Here is a 14,783-nt window from a genome sequence, read left to right on the forward strand (position 1 = left end):
GAAAAAAAGGATGACTACACAATAGTCAGAAAGACTTTCAGCCTCAGCTTAGAGGGCAAAACTGGTTTTCCTCAAAACTTTTCCAATAAACTGACCTTTTTGTAATGTTGAAGGTGAAAAGCCCACACCCCTTTAGTGCATTCTACAAACCCCACCGCTGCTCCCCAGAACAGCAAAAACCTCAAGTAACTGCAGGTGATTGTAGCAATGGTAAAGAGCAGGCTCCTATATGGACAAATTTGATGAGTCTTAAAGAGGCATCAACTTGAAAGTCACATCTAGCTGAACATTTTGTACCCACTGTAGCTACAGATAACACCCTCAATTACTGCAACAGGACCTAGTGAGTGAAAAAGAGACCCCGTTTTTAAGATGTTTTAGTCTGGGCTCACTCTTCCTTGCCGAAAAGACTCAAACATCAAGGCCCTGATGCTGCAAGGACTGACTTGCTTGTGCACCTGTCCAACGTTCCAGGCTAAGCAGCCTGGCTTCAGCAGGACTCCTTGGAGCAGAACGTTCCACATGTTGAGTCATTGCAGGGTCAGGACTCAGCAAGAGACAAAATGTGTGTGTTGGGGGGGAGCGGGAGGAGGTGAGGGGGAATCTATTTTCAAATGCTTCTAGGAGGATCCCCCAGCAATCTATCCTTGGCCCAATGCTACCCATTGTCTTTATCTGTGATACTTATACAGCCTCCATCATTGTAGTATCTGAACACCTTCCAGGCTTCAGGGTATTTAGTTTCACAAACACCTCTGAAGTAGGGCAGTGGGATTATCCCCTTTGTACCGAAGGGGACTGAGAAACAAAGTGACTTGCACAAGATCATACAAGAAGTCTGTGGTGGAGTGAGTCTCCCCAGTCCAGGAGTTATGACAATAGCTTGGGCCAAAGCTTACTCTCTCGGTGATCTGGAAGAACTAAATAAAATCATTGCTGGTGAAGTTTATGGATGACACAAAGATTGGCAGAGTGGTAAAGAATAAGGACAAACCAATTCTACAGTACTATCTGGATCACTTGGGAATCTAGGCTTACTCAAACATGCGTTTTAATACAGCCCAATGCAAGGTCAAACTTCTAGGAACAAGAATGTAGGTCACATATCCAGGATGTGGGACTGTATCTATAAAGCAGAGACTCTGAAAAGGACTGAAGAGTCATGGTGAAAACCAACTGAACAGAAAGTTCCAGGGCAAATCAGTGGCCAAGAGAGCAATATACAACACATAGATGTATAAGCGAAAATATCCAGTAGAAAGAGGGAGGTGTCATTACCCACAGCATATAGCATCAGTTAGACTCGTGTAGACTATCCTGACGAGTTGGAAAGGGCTCAGAAATGAGCTGCAAGAATCATTTGAGGTCTGCAAAAAACTGCCCTACAGCGAGTCTTAAGAAGTTCAATTTCGCTTATCCAAGAGGTGGTTAAGAGGTGACTTGAAATTGGTGTGTAAATACCTACATGCAGAGAACATTCCTGATACTAGAGGGCTCTTTAACCTGGTAGAGAGCAGTATAAACACCCAGTGGTTGGAAATCGAAGCTAGACCAACTTGGACTAGAGATAAGGCACAAATTAACAGCGAGTGGGATTAACCAATGGAACAGTTTACCAAAGGATATGGTGGAGTCTTCATCATTTGAGGTCTTTCCAGCAAGACTGATGTTTTTCTAAAACACATACTCTCACTCAACCAGAACTGTCCCACAGAAATCATGGGGGGATAAATTCTTTGGCCTGCATTATGCAGCTGGTCAGCTGAAATAATCATAATGATCCCTTGTGTGCTTGAAATCTAAGTTTAAAATAAGAAAAGATCCAGCCACAGCATTTAAAAGAGCCTTTCCCAGAAACAGGATTTTAATTTATTGAGTAAACGTAAAGAAACTAATTTGACAGTGTCCCTTAATTTTGTATTAGGTGCTGCAGATACAACAGTGATGGATGCCTGGGAACCAATTATGAGCATTGTTTGGAGAGTTGCAAGCAACCGAAACTATTTGGGAGCCTGAGCGTTAGCTGCAACAAGCATTTAATCCTTCTCAAAGCTTTCTCAACAGTTTGCACCAATCATGGGTGTCACATCCTGCCAAAATTGTTATTTTCTTACCTTCAGTTGCCCCATCATGTGTCACTGTGGGGGCTGACTTCCAGAAGCAAGCATTTTGTCTCTGGGCCTTGTCAGATACACTTTGTCCTGTGTTGTCTTGTTTAGTTCTTCTTTTGCTGTTGGCTCTGATCTCCTCCCTCTGTTCTTCCCGCTATCCCGTTTTACTCCTTTACCAGCCCCAAGAACTGCGATGTTTGCCCTTCAAATGTTATTCCTGCTGCCGCACAGTGCATTAGAGGGATATCAGAGGGATAAATACCATCGAGGGAGAAGAATTATTTAAGCTCAGTACCAATGTGGACACAAGAACAAATGGATATAAACTGGCCACCAGGAAGTTTAGACTTGAAATTAGATGAAGGTTTCTAACCATCAGATGAGTGAAGTTCTGGAACAGCCTTCCAAGGGAAGCAGTGGGGGCAAAAGACATATCTGGCTTCAAGACAAAGCTTGATAAGTTTATGGAGGAGATGGTATGATGGGATAGCCTAATTTTGGCAATGAATTGATCTTCGATTACTAGCAATAGTCCCAATGGCCTGTGATGGGATGGGATCTGAGTTACTACAGAAAATTCTTTCCCAGGTGTCTGGCTGGTGAGACATGCCCACATGCTCAGGATTTAGCTGATCGCCATATTTGGGGTTAGGAAGGAATTTTCCCCCAGGGCAGATTGGCAGAGGCTCTGGGGTTTTTTTGCCTTAGCATGGGACACAGGTCACTTGCTGGAGGATTCTCTGCACCTTGATGTCTTTAAACCATGATTTGAGGACTTCAATAGCTCAGACATAAGTTAGGGGTTTGTTACAGGAGTTGTTGGGTGAGATTCTGTGGCCTGCGTTGTGCAGGAGGTCAGACTAGATGATCATAATGGTCTCTTCTGACCTTGAAGTCTATGATTCTATGATTAGGGGATCAGGCTTTGCTGCTGATCAGGGCTAGCCCAGAGGAATGGCTGTAGGAACTGGATATTCAGCGCAGAAGGGTTTGAACATAGACATTGATCATAAGCCATGTTTACTAGCAGGCTCTTGCCACTTACTTACACTTGCATCATCAGCCTCTAGGTCACCTTGTACAAGAAGAGGGGGCCTGCATCCAAATGCCCAAAGGAACATGGGTGCCACAGAGAAGCAAGAAGTCGCAAACACAGAAGGAAAAACTATTGGTTTATATATAGATATAGATATATAGATATATACTGTGTTTACATAGTCAACAAGTTAAATGCAATATTCATAAGAAGAGCATTAACAATAAAAATACAATCTGTGTGTAGCCAAGTACAGACTTAAAATGGTAAAACAGGAAAGGATCTCACCAAAAGTACAAATATACAGTACAAATTGATTTATTTAAAACAGTTACAAAAAAAGCACAACAAAATAGAGATTATCCTTAGAATTATTAATGCTTTGTTAAAGATCAGGTAGGAAGAGAGGGACTGGAACAAGGTTGGAGGGGAGCACCTGACTAGTTCTAAGGCTTTAGATACAATGCAGTTGGTTACATGTCTATACAGCCATTACATAACTGGGGATTATAGTTGAGGGTTGAGTAGTTATCTACAAGACCACCTAGCTGTGGGTCAGCCCAGCCCATTTCCCCAGCGTGGCACTTCCCTATTTCTTGAGACCCCGAAGCCATTTGTATGCAACAGTCCTTCCCCTTACTCTAAGGTGCTATGCAAGTGGAGAGAAACTGGGATGTACACTGTCTGGAGGGGCCTAGCATGCCTGGGAAGGATGCTAGGGGCTAGCTGTGCAGTCCTCTCCCCTCAACGCACACAGATATAAATGCAGCGGAGAGGTCTCCACCATCAGCACATTCATGGCACCAAGAGCACACCCTGGTTCAGACTCCCTGTACAGAATGCACATTCAGAGCCATTTTAGCAGCTTCCTCTGAACAATTTCAGGCCTTAGAACAGCCCGAAAGACAGAGTGGTTGTGAGTTTGACACTAGGGGAAGGCACATGTGCTGCTGCAGGCAGGAACTGGTGTTCAGGCTGCTTGAGTTGCTGTGGTTAACAAACAGAACATTTGCTAAGTTACAGGGATTTTTACTTCTCTACAGGGGAAAGAAGGGTATGAAATGGAACAAATACTTAATGTGAAAAGTGCATTTTACTAGTGCCCCTGCTAGGAAGGGCTGGCAGAGCTCCCTCTGCAGCACCCCTCCTTTCTAACCAGGGCTTCCTCTGCATAGTCTGGGAGTAATGGGAGCTCTGTCACTCAGACCTAGTCCCCCATTCCTGGGGAAACAGCGTACACCATAGCTACCAGCCTGGCCTCTGCTGGGCAGCTGTCCCCTGGAATGTTTCAGGAGATGGAACAGATGGCTGCAGATCCCCATTATTGCATATTACGGAATCTTCCCAAAGCCCCGCCGTGAGCCTGGCAGGGAAGATGTGCCTGAAGACCCCAGTGCTCTGGTCAGATCACCTACACTGGGTGAGGCTGAGGTCAGCAGCTCTCCTTCCCTCTGTAGTGTAACAGCAGAAACACCTTATTGCTCTGGTAAGTCTATCCCCACTCTTGCAAACACAGAAGCCCCTGTGGCCAACTCATTCTGGACCCTCTTTCAGATCATCTCTTCCTGCAAACCAGAGAACCCCCCAGCAGGCTCTGTCTTGGGCTCCCCCACAGTCATTCCTCTCAGCTTCTCCCCCACTTACTACCTCCAGACTTTCCTGAGACCAGCCGACACACAAACTACCACTACAGCCACCCATAAACAGCTAGGGGAGATTCTGCTGACTGCTGGGGGACCTGGCAGCTTCTGTGGTCCATTTCTGTTACCTGCCTCTGCGGCAAGGGCCCAGTGTCCTACATCCTTCATTTGGTACTCCCCTTTGGATGTGGTTTCGGTGCTGCTGTAAGGGCCCAGAATAGAAGAGTGACAGCTGGAACTTACTTGCTGAACTGTGGGATTGGTCAGAGGGAGAGAAGAGGAAAAGCATTGAGAAAGGTCACACTCTCACTGGCTTCCTCCACTGAGCCCACATCAGCACTGCTTACCATAGATATGCAAGCAGGCAGCAGGACAGACTGGTAATCAGGTGGAGAAAGGCGACGGAGCAAAATGTGGGCAGCACTGACGTTACGTTTTAGCCTGGCTGTCGATGGCTTGGAAGGCATCTGCGCCTACCCTTTTAGCTGGCCGACAGAGCACAGTGAAGGGGACGGGCACAGTAACATCTTTCACTATGAAGCAGACTCTTCAAAACCCCTTTCTAAGAGGGACAAAGAGGCTCCCATATTTAGTGAGGCACATGGCCTGAGGGGCACATGTAGAGGGGTCTACACCATTCAACTGCTCAAGTAATCTCCCTCCATGCACACAACCAGCCCCCTCACATTTCTACTCCAAGATGCATGTGTACCTGCCATAACCTTCTCCTCACCTACCAACCCACTACAGAAAACTAACCCTTGGCTCTTTGCCCTGTGTCTATAACCAAAGTGCAGGCTACTCAGGACAAGCCAGTGTAACAACCAAGATCTTCATGCAGGAGAGTCAAGCAAGCAGCAAGTAGGTGAAACAGCAGGGAAGAAGTGTGATGAGAGGCCAAGCACCTAGAGCTTGACCAATCTGTTTTACAGTCAAAAGGTGCTGTGCAAACATTTGTCCTCTCCGCTGCTGCAACCAAGGGAGGCCAAAGTTTCCCAGGAAGAGTGTCATTTTGGTTTTAGTCTTTCAAATTTACTAATGGGACTAACTAGAAATTGCTTATTGGCCAGAGGGAGCTGCAGATTATGCATCCAAAGGCCAGAGAAAAGTAAAGACAGCTAGAATCTCTGCTCTGGTAGAGGCCTGGTGAGGCTACATGGCCACAGGTCCAGGCACCTTCCTGACATCAGACCAATCCACGAGCAACACAGGGAAAGCACCTGTTTGCCTTGGGGAGAGAGACAAGTGCAGGCATTTCAAAGGTGGTGACAGAATAAACTGCCAAGAGTGTTCTGGGGATCCCAGCACTAGGGAGACAGGGAGATATGCCGGGTGAAGGAACATTCTGTTGACTCTCTAAGCTTCTTAATGCCTAAAACACAGTGTTCCCACATAGTGCACATACACTAGTGCCAACTCGGTTAGGAGGCACGTCAAGGGGAATGTGGACAAACACTGATCTGTTAGGAGCCACAACTACTGCAAGCTCAGCAAAACAACAAAGGTTCTGGAGGAAAATAAAAGGTGCAGAGACTGTTCACCAGCTGGAGGCATTGATACCCAAGCTACTCAGGGAGACAGAATAAAAATAGCGCCCAGCAGCCAAGCACTCCAGGCAGCAGTGTTTGGGAAGATGGAAATTGAGGAAAAAACAAGAGGAAGAGAAAGCAAGAAGATGCAAAATAGAACTGGAGTGAGACACCATCAGGAACCCAGCTCGAAGCTTGAGGTGCATGCACTCCTCGAAGATACTAACACCTCTACGCAGGCATGTTCCGAATACAAAACCTGTCTACTGTAATACAATGAGGAATACTCAAAAGTCAGGATATGCCAAAGTGAAGGTTCTCTCATTCTCACCACCTAGTTGGCCTATTCTGGATTTCTTCTTGTGCAGTCAGAGGTGACTCGATACTAAGAATGTCCAGAGTGAGCAAGTTAGTGTGAACACAAGTACTTTCACTTGGACGGAGTGTTATGACCATAATAATGTATTAAACTGTTCTACACATCCTTGTTAAAGAAAAACACTCATCTCTCGATTTCACTGTGTAGTTCTGCAGTGGACTCCACAGTGAAGCATCAGAGCATCCAGCATAAAAGGACACCTACGAAATTGTCCAGAGATATTGTGCATGTTATTCCATAGTCCTGTGATTAGTATAGTATAAACTTAGTGGAAATTTTGTATCATGCCTGCACACACATTTCTCTCTTGTTTATAGTTGTTATATTTAACAAATTACCCTGGAAGGAGTGATGAGCCACCTGAAAAGTTTTTGTTTGGAGTAGTTCAGCCAATTTTGATGTATTGATGTACACAAGTGTCAGTCTTTTCACAGTGGAAGAATACATTTTCATCCTTATCTAAAGAGCAACTTAAAAACATTTTGGCTCAGTTTTCTCCCCAAAAATTCAGCTACAGTTTGAATCCAAGAATGGAAAGTTTAAGCCCAAAAGGAGATTTTTTTTAGAAAGTTATGACCATGTGAAGAAAGCTTTAAAATACAGTCTTCATATCACCTTTATTATAGCAATTACCACTAGGAAATGCTATAATTAGACTTAGCTTTGGTGACAAATAATTACTTGGTATCTGTATAGTGGGGAACCAACTACAGCTCATGCCCTATCCCAGCTGCCATAGGCCCGTCCCCAGTTCAATCACTCCCTACCCATCCTCTAGGACCTTCCTCTCCAATTTCTAATATTCACTGCAGTCTCTCTTTCTACAGATGCTTTGCTAGAAGAAAGCCCAATAGGATTCAGTGGAGGAGATACATCAAGCAGAGGCCACCAGAGCAGCACCTGCATCTCCCCCGCACCTCACGAACAGCTCCATTTGTGAAGAAGTTTCCTTTTAAAGTGCATGTGTGAACAAAGGGGGTGCTAGGAGCAGTGTCCCCTGAATCCCAGTGGGGACTCACCCCTTCCCACCACGAAAAGAGGAATAAGAACTTCAGACATTTTATCTGCTACCTTAAGCTGTGGCTTTTGGGGTCTGCTCTTCTTGACTCCCCCACCCATTCTGAATGCTCAGACCCTGCCCTGCAGGAAACTCAGGCACTAAGACAGATGTGTGAAAGTCCCAACCTCTGGAATGCTTCTAGTCACACGCTCACGACCACATGCCCTGTCCTCCGTCCTTAGTTAGCCCATTGCTGCTGCTCCCTGAAGACTGGAGCTCTCTAGATTCCTCAATGATCAACAATTGAACTGGAACAAATCCAGCTCTGCACGGCAAAGAGCAGCCAGGCTGGTGAACCCACCACTCAGTCTGTGCAAATTCTCCACCTGAAAAAGGTGAGGCTCACTCATGGGTGACGTCCCAGGTCATGGCCTCAAAGAGATCACTTCCCTGCATTAGAACGCCCTTCTATAGACAGCTTGACCTCCTGTGGAATGAAAGAGGGACGAAGCAGGGACGGATGAGACTCCTCCCCCTGCATGCTGTATCTTTGGAAGCCTGGGGCTGTCCAGCAGTGCTGAGCACCAGGGTCAGGCTGGGAGGACTCCGTACAGGAAATCTGGGCTGCACTGTCCCTTTCTGACTGATTCTTCCTCTCACTGGCTCTGTCGGATGGCTCTCTGGGCCCCTGACCTGTTCTCTCAGGCCTCTCTCTGGTGGGCACCAGCTGGCCTGCAAGAGGGCAGTTAGCCTGAGAAGCAGAGTTGCCATTCAAGCTCTGTAAACTGATTGATATGCAGACATCGCCCACCTGCAGCCTGTGACAGGGCAGAGCAAAGAGCTGAGTGGTCCGCCCCGGGCTACAGGAGGACCAGCCCTGGCCATACACGAAGAAGGGATGCTCGGGGGGTACGTCAATGCTCACTTTACTCTGCTGCTCCCCAACCACAAAATGCAATGTGACAAACCCAGGCCACTGACTCTCCTGGATATCCACCACTGTGCTGGAGTCAATCTTCAGGCCCCCGCTAACCTCAGCACTCCGCACAAAATCCTGGGTCTGCAGGTCTTCCACCCTCTTCAGCTCCCCTGTGGCCAGCTGTATGATGGCTCCTTTCATGAAATGGGAGGGCAGATGTGAGGAGCTGGGGGGTTGCAACTGGGCTGAGTCCTTGTCACGTGAGCTTCTGTGGGTCTGTGCATCTGGACTCTGTCTCATCAGGATTTCTGAAGCAGAAGACCTGACGGGCTCAGACCCAATACGCACCAAGACTGGCTTGCCATTAGCTATTACCATTCCTTTGGGTAACTGTCTGTGTCTAACTGGCTCCTCAGGGGACATCACATATGGACTCCTGGCCTGGCTTTTCTCAGCTGTTTCCACTGGGTTCCTCAGCAAGCCCCTTGACTCCCCCTGCTGATCAGGGATATTATGGCAAAGGTTTAAAGGGCTCAGGCCATCCTTTCTCTGGGCTGCCAGAATAGAGTAATCCTGAGAAGCCAACACCCCAACCACTCTCTGCACCTCCAAGTCAGTGTCTGGCGTGCTTCTGTGAGCTGGCACAGAGTCCTCTGTTCTCAGAGTCTGATAACCTGAAAAGAGCTGTCCATCCACCACACACTGCACTGCAGCCCCAGGGTGCGGGCCTTCAGCTTTATTGCTGGCAGAGGCCAAAGCCTCACTGGTCCTCCTCACCACACTATGCTCCAGATGTCTCTGTCCACCATTGGCAGAGGCTACCTCTGAACTCAGTTGACTTTCTTGCAGAGGAGGATCTGGGCTTCCCCCTACAGTGGAGGTCTCGTATGCTGAATACCCTGGTGGGAGCCGGGACATCTGGTAATAGACAGGAACTCTACTCTGTGTGATGTCCAGTGGCTGCACTCCAGCATGGTGCTGCATTTGGCCTGAAGGGGAGATGACAGAGGCAGCTTTGCTGAAAACATGAGCAGGAGAAGTAGTTTGGGGGGAGGGAGTGGCTTCTTCTGGAAAAAGAGAGGCATATGGCACAAAACGGGGAACATGAGAGGTGGGGAGGTTGGTAGAAGGTGATAGAAGAGGACTAGGGAGGAAGCCGGGGGGCACAGCATAGGGTACTGTGTAATGTGACCCTATAAACTGAAGAGATGTAGAGGGAATCTGAGCATAGTGGATGGGGGGATATGGAATCCCTGGATGCTGGATCAGGGAAGAGGTTACATTAAAGCTGGGGGGCAGAGGACTCATGTTCACAACCGGGTGGAGGCCAGTGGGAGAGAAGGTGGCTGGAGGCACAGCCACTTTGTATAGCATGCCATATTGATCCACAGTCAGGCCAGCTACTGCTTCAGCACCATCACTGCCAAGGCCATATGGTAATGGTGCTTGGCTCTGTCCAGTCACCATGATGCTCCTGCACCACTCTGGGGCATCGCTCACCGGCGTGTGATTGGTAGAGCAGCTGGCTACCCTCCCCACATCCTCACTGGTGACAGGAAGGTCTCGTTTCTTTGGGGGAAGGCATTCCTGGCTTCTCTCATGAGCAGGTTTCATATTGCTTTGTGGTGTCCCAGGAGAACTAAATGGCACTGCTTCCTCATGTGGGCATCAGCAGGGGCTGCTCTGCATTGGCTTTGAACTCCCCAGCACTGCTGGCTGCCACAGCCTCATCTGCCAAGGAACAAAGAGAGAAGTGAGAAGCCAGCAGGTCCCACAGAGTGAATGTAGAACTAAGGCAGAGTGAACTAAGGCCAGGGAGCCTCCTCCTGACAGAACACAAACCAGAAGTGAAAGGGGAGGAGAAAGCAGAGTGGGAGCAATGGCTGGGACAAGGCAGTCTGGAGAAGACTACAACACAACCAGTAATCCAGGAAGTGGAAAAAGCCCCCCCTCCACCCTGAGAACTGGGTTGGAAAAAGAAAAAAAAGGCCCTAACCCACACAGACAGCCCCCCCGGGGGGGAGAGGAGAGGAGGGCGAGGAGCGCCCCCCCCGCACAGACAGCGCCCCCGGGGGGGGAGGGAAGGGGGAGGAGCCCCCCCCCGCACAGACAGCGCCCCCGGGGGGGGAGGGGAGGAGGGCGAGGAGCGCCCCCCCCGCACAGACAGCGCCCCCCGGGGGGGGAGGGGCAGGGCCGAGGAGCGCCCCCCCGCACAGACAGCGCCCCGGGGGGGGGAGGGGAGCGGCCGAGGAGCGCCCCCCGCACAGACAGCGCCCCGGGGGGGGGAGGGGAGGGGCCGAGGAGCGGCCCCCCCGCACAGACAGCGCCCCCGGGGGGGAGGGGAGGGGCCGAGGAGCGGCCCCCCCGCACAGACAGCGCTCCCGGGGGGGGAGGGGAGGGGCCGAGGAGCGCCCCCCCCGCACAGACAGCGCCCCCGGGGGGGGGAGGGGAGGGGCCGAGGAGCGCCCCCCCCGCACAGACAGCGCCCCCGGGGGGGGGAGGGGAGGGGCCGAGGAGCGCCCCCCCCGCACAGACAGCGCCCCCGGGGGGGGAGGGGAGGGGCCGAGGAGCGCCCCCCCCGCACAGACAGCGCCCCCGGGGGGGAGGGGAGGGGCCGAGGAGCGCCCCCCCCGCACAGACAGCGCCCCCGGGGGGGGAGGGGAGGGGCCGAGGAGCGCCCCCCCCCGCACAGACAGCGCCCCCGGGGGGGGAGGGGAGGGGCCGAGGAGCGCCCCCCCCCGCACAGACAGCGCTCCCGGGGGGGAGGGGAGGGGCCGAGGAGCGCCCCCCCCGCACAGACAGCGCTCCCGGGGGGGGAGGGGCGGGGCCGAGGAGCGCCCCCCCCCCGCACAGACAGCGCCCCCGGGGGGGGAGGGGGGGAGGAGCCCCCCCGCACAGACAGCCCCCGGGGGGGGGAGGGGAGGCTCTTTCGCCGGGGCCGGGAGGCGCGTGGGGGGGGCGTAGCCGCTCGCGCGCCGTTGACTCACCCGCCATCTCCCGGCTCCTGGGCCCCGATCCCCGTCGGTCCCGGCGCCGCCCGCAGCCGCCTCCGGGCCCCGGCCCGGCCCCTCCCGGAGTGCGGCGCGCGGCGATGACGCACAGCTCCCGCGCGCCGGAATTTCCTCAGCCAGGCCGAACCGCGCGTCACCCTGGGTCTGCGTGCGGCGCGCGAGGATGACGTCAGTGCGCGCGTTGCCGTGCCGCCTGGGCGGTGACCGTCACCATAGCGACCTGTCCTGCCCGCTCCGCGCATCCTCCCTGCCCCAGCCCTCGGCCCCGCCCCCTTTCCTCAGCCCCGCCCACTGCTCCGGCTCCCTGGCGACCCCGCGTGGCCCGCCCCAGGCAGCCTCCCCAAGCCGGCCCTGGGCCGCCCCACTGCTCCCCTGCGTGCCCCGCCCCTGGGTAGCCCCTCCCCCCGCGGCCAGGCGCCTCGCACTGACATCCCCCTGGCTGCCCCACTGCTCCCCTGCGTGCCCCGCCCCTGGGTAGCCCCTCCCCCCGCGGCCAGGCTCCCCCCTGGCTGCCCCAGCTGGGCCCTGCGTGCCCCGCCCCTGGGTAGCCCCGCCCCTGGGTAGCCCCTCCCCCCGCGGCCAGGCGCCTCGCACTGACATCCCCCTGGCCGCCCCACTGCTCCCCTGCGTGCCCCGCCCCTGGGTAGCCCCTCCCCCCGCGGCCAGGCTCCCCCCGCGGCCAGGCGCCTCGCACTGACATCCCCCTGGCTGCCCCACTGCTCCCCTGCGTGCCCCGCCCCTGGGTAGCCCCTCCCCCCGCGGCCAGGCTCCCCCCGCGGCCAGGCGCCTCGCACTGACATCCCCCTGGCTGCCCCACTGCTCCCCTGCGTGCCCCGCCCCTGGGTAGCCCCTCCCCCCGCGGCCAGGCTCCCCCCTGGCTGCCCCAGCTGCCCCAGCGTGCCCCGCCCCTGGGTAGCCCCTCCCCCCGCGGCCAGGCTCCCCCCTGGCTGCCCCAGCTGGGCCCTGCGTGCCCCGCCCCTGGGTAGCCCCGCCCCTGGGTAGCCCCTCCCCCCGCGGCCAGGCGCCTCGCACTGACATCCCCCTGGCTGCCCCACTGCTCCCCTGCGTGCCCCGCCCCTGGGTAGCCCCTCCCCCCGCGGCCAGGCGCCTCGCACTGACATCCCCCTGGCTGCCCCACTGCTCCCCTGCGTGCCCCGCCCCTGGGTAGCCCCTCCCCCCGCGGCCAGGCTCCCCCCTGGCTGCCCCAGCTGCCCCAGCGTGCCCCGGCGGCCGGCCGGCCTGGGCGGTGGGCTGCGGCCCCTCGGCCCCGCGCTCCGGAGGGGCAGGGCGGCTGAGGCCATCTCCCGTTGGCCGGAGAAACGCTCTGGAGCTCGCCAGAGCTCTTCCTCGGGTCTGGGAAAGGTTCTCAGCGCGTCACAGCTCAGTGCAAGGCCCCAGCCCGACAACAAGGTTGGGGCGACTCAGTCGGGGACGGGTCCTGCTTTGGCGGCGGGCGGGACTCGCTGCGCTCCTGATCCCTTCCAGCCCTGAGACTCCATGGCTCTGTGAACAAAGAGCGGGTTATTGGGTTACAGATCGCTGTAATGAGCCGTAAGTCCAGGGTCTTCATTAGCATCTTGGCTTTTTAGTGTACAAAGAAGTTATAGCTATGAACCCTCCTGCGTCAAGGCTTAAGCCATTCTCCAGTTATTAAGGGTAAACCAACACTTTACTTGAGAGAGTTTATTCTGTAATTTCTTGCCCTGGAGTTTCTTGCACCTTTCTCGGAAGCAGTTGGTGCTGCCACTGTTAGACACAGGGTACTAGAGTAGATGGGCTCCTCCATCTGACCAGTTTGGCGATTCCTGTGTTCCTAAACTAAAACCAGGGAGGTGTCTCTCAAACTCAGTTATTTGCTTCCATCTCTTTCCCTGATACTGCTCTCAACGTCATCCCTAAAGGGGACTCTCTTCAGCAAGTATAATGGCTAATGTGACACAGCAAATATTTCTTCTCCAGAGCTTTTTGACAATGGCAGCATGCCAAGGTAGTCTGAAGCATGTTGTCCGTGTGAGCTCTTCAGGACAGGGGCCTCTCTGCCCAGGACTGAGCACACTGTTGCTCCAAAAATCATCAGTTTTATGATCACTAAATATTTTGCTGCGTTGTATCTACCTTATACATCCAAAAAACCTTTGAAAAAGGATAGGTTTCAGAGTAGCAGCCGTGTTAGTCTGTATTCGCAAAAAGAAAAGGAGTACTTGTGGCACCTTAGAGACTAACCAATTTATTTGAGCATAAGCTTTCGTGAGCTACAGCTCACTTGCATCCGATGAAGTGAGCTGTAGCTCACGAAAGCTCATGCTCAAATAAATTGGTTAGTCTCTAAGGTGCCACAAGTACTCCTTTTCTTTTTGAAAAAGGAGTTGGTATGGTTCCTCTTATTTCCTCTAAAACAGCATTTCTTGCTTGGCCAGCAATGCTGTTGTCTAGTCGAGCAGTAAAGGAGAGGGGTACTGAGACAGGAGGTGGGACTCCAGAGGGGTGTATCTCTCTCTGCAACTGCCATCTAAAGAATATAGACAGGTTTCAGAGTAACAGCCATGTTAGTCTGTATTCGCAAAAAGAAAAGGAGGACTTGTGGCACCTTAGAGACTAAACAATTTATTTGAGCATAAGCTGCTCAAAGCATAAGATGCATCCGATGAAGTGAGCTGTAGCTCATGAAAGCTTATGCTCAAATAAATTGGTTAGTCTCTAAGGTGCCACAAGTCCTCCTTTTCTTTTTTCTAAAGAATATAGAGAACCACTCACTGCAAATACATTCAGTTGATGCAGGGAGTTGAATTTCAGAGCAGACATCAGGAAAAACTGGGCAAGGTATGGCTGGTGTGTCTTGTGATGTGACACCTGGGAATGGGGTGTGTCTGCCTCAGCTGCTCAATTATTTCCTGGGTTGAGTCTCCATGCAGGAAGTCGCAGGCCCTCTCACTCTGTGCAATCCACATCCTCTTAGTTCCCTAGGGCTTCTCTATCCCTGCTCTCTGGAGCATTAGAATCACAGTAATCTGTTTTTCCCCCCCAAGTCCTAGGTCCTTATCTCAGCTCCTGCCTTTCTCTTAGTCTTTATTTCCCCACCTCCACTCTCACATGTGCTTCTTTCCCCCCCCCGCCCCCACCCCACCATACACACCTCCGTTAGGCTGTTGCCAGTGTGT

General features: G+C 52.9%; 2 protein-coding genes across 2 annotated transcripts in view; one reads left to right on the plus strand and one right to left on the minus strand.

The window, feature by feature from the left end:
• Positions 1-3,449: 3,449 nt before the first annotated feature.
• On the minus strand, positions 3,450-11,729 carry ATXN1L (ataxin 1 like). The gene is made up of 2 exons (XM_073308376.2): positions 11,602-11,729; positions 3,450-10,345 (listed from the first exon to the last, which is right to left on the minus strand). The coding sequence occupies exon 2, from the start codon at positions 10,226-10,228 to the stop codon at positions 8,138-8,140; it is 2,091 nt and encodes a 696-aa protein (XP_073164477.1). The 5' UTR covers positions 10,229-10,345; positions 11,602-11,729; the 3' UTR covers positions 3,450-8,137.
• A 1,191-nt stretch (positions 11,730-12,920) lies between these two features.
• AP1G1 (adaptor related protein complex 1 subunit gamma 1) overlaps positions 12,921-14,783 on the plus strand; it is a 107,194-nt gene continuing 105,331 nt past the window's right edge. Inside the window, exon 1 of the mRNA XM_078848153.1 lies at positions 12,921-13,176. The gene's annotated coding sequence lies outside the window, so the exon portion shown is untranslated. The remainder of the gene's footprint in view (positions 13,177-14,783) is intronic.

Source organism: Lepidochelys kempii, chromosome 12, assembly GCF_965140285.1.
Source record: "Lepidochelys kempii isolate rLepKem1 chromosome 12, rLepKem1.hap1, whole genome shotgun sequence".
Lineage (NCBI taxonomy): Eukaryota > Metazoa > Chordata > Testudines > Cheloniidae > Lepidochelys > Lepidochelys kempii.

Coding starts and splice junctions, on each gene's coding strand:
- ATXN1L (XM_073308376.2), bottom strand. CDS start 10,228: ATGAAACCTGCTCATGAGAGAAGCCAGGAATGCCTTCCCCCAAAGAAA.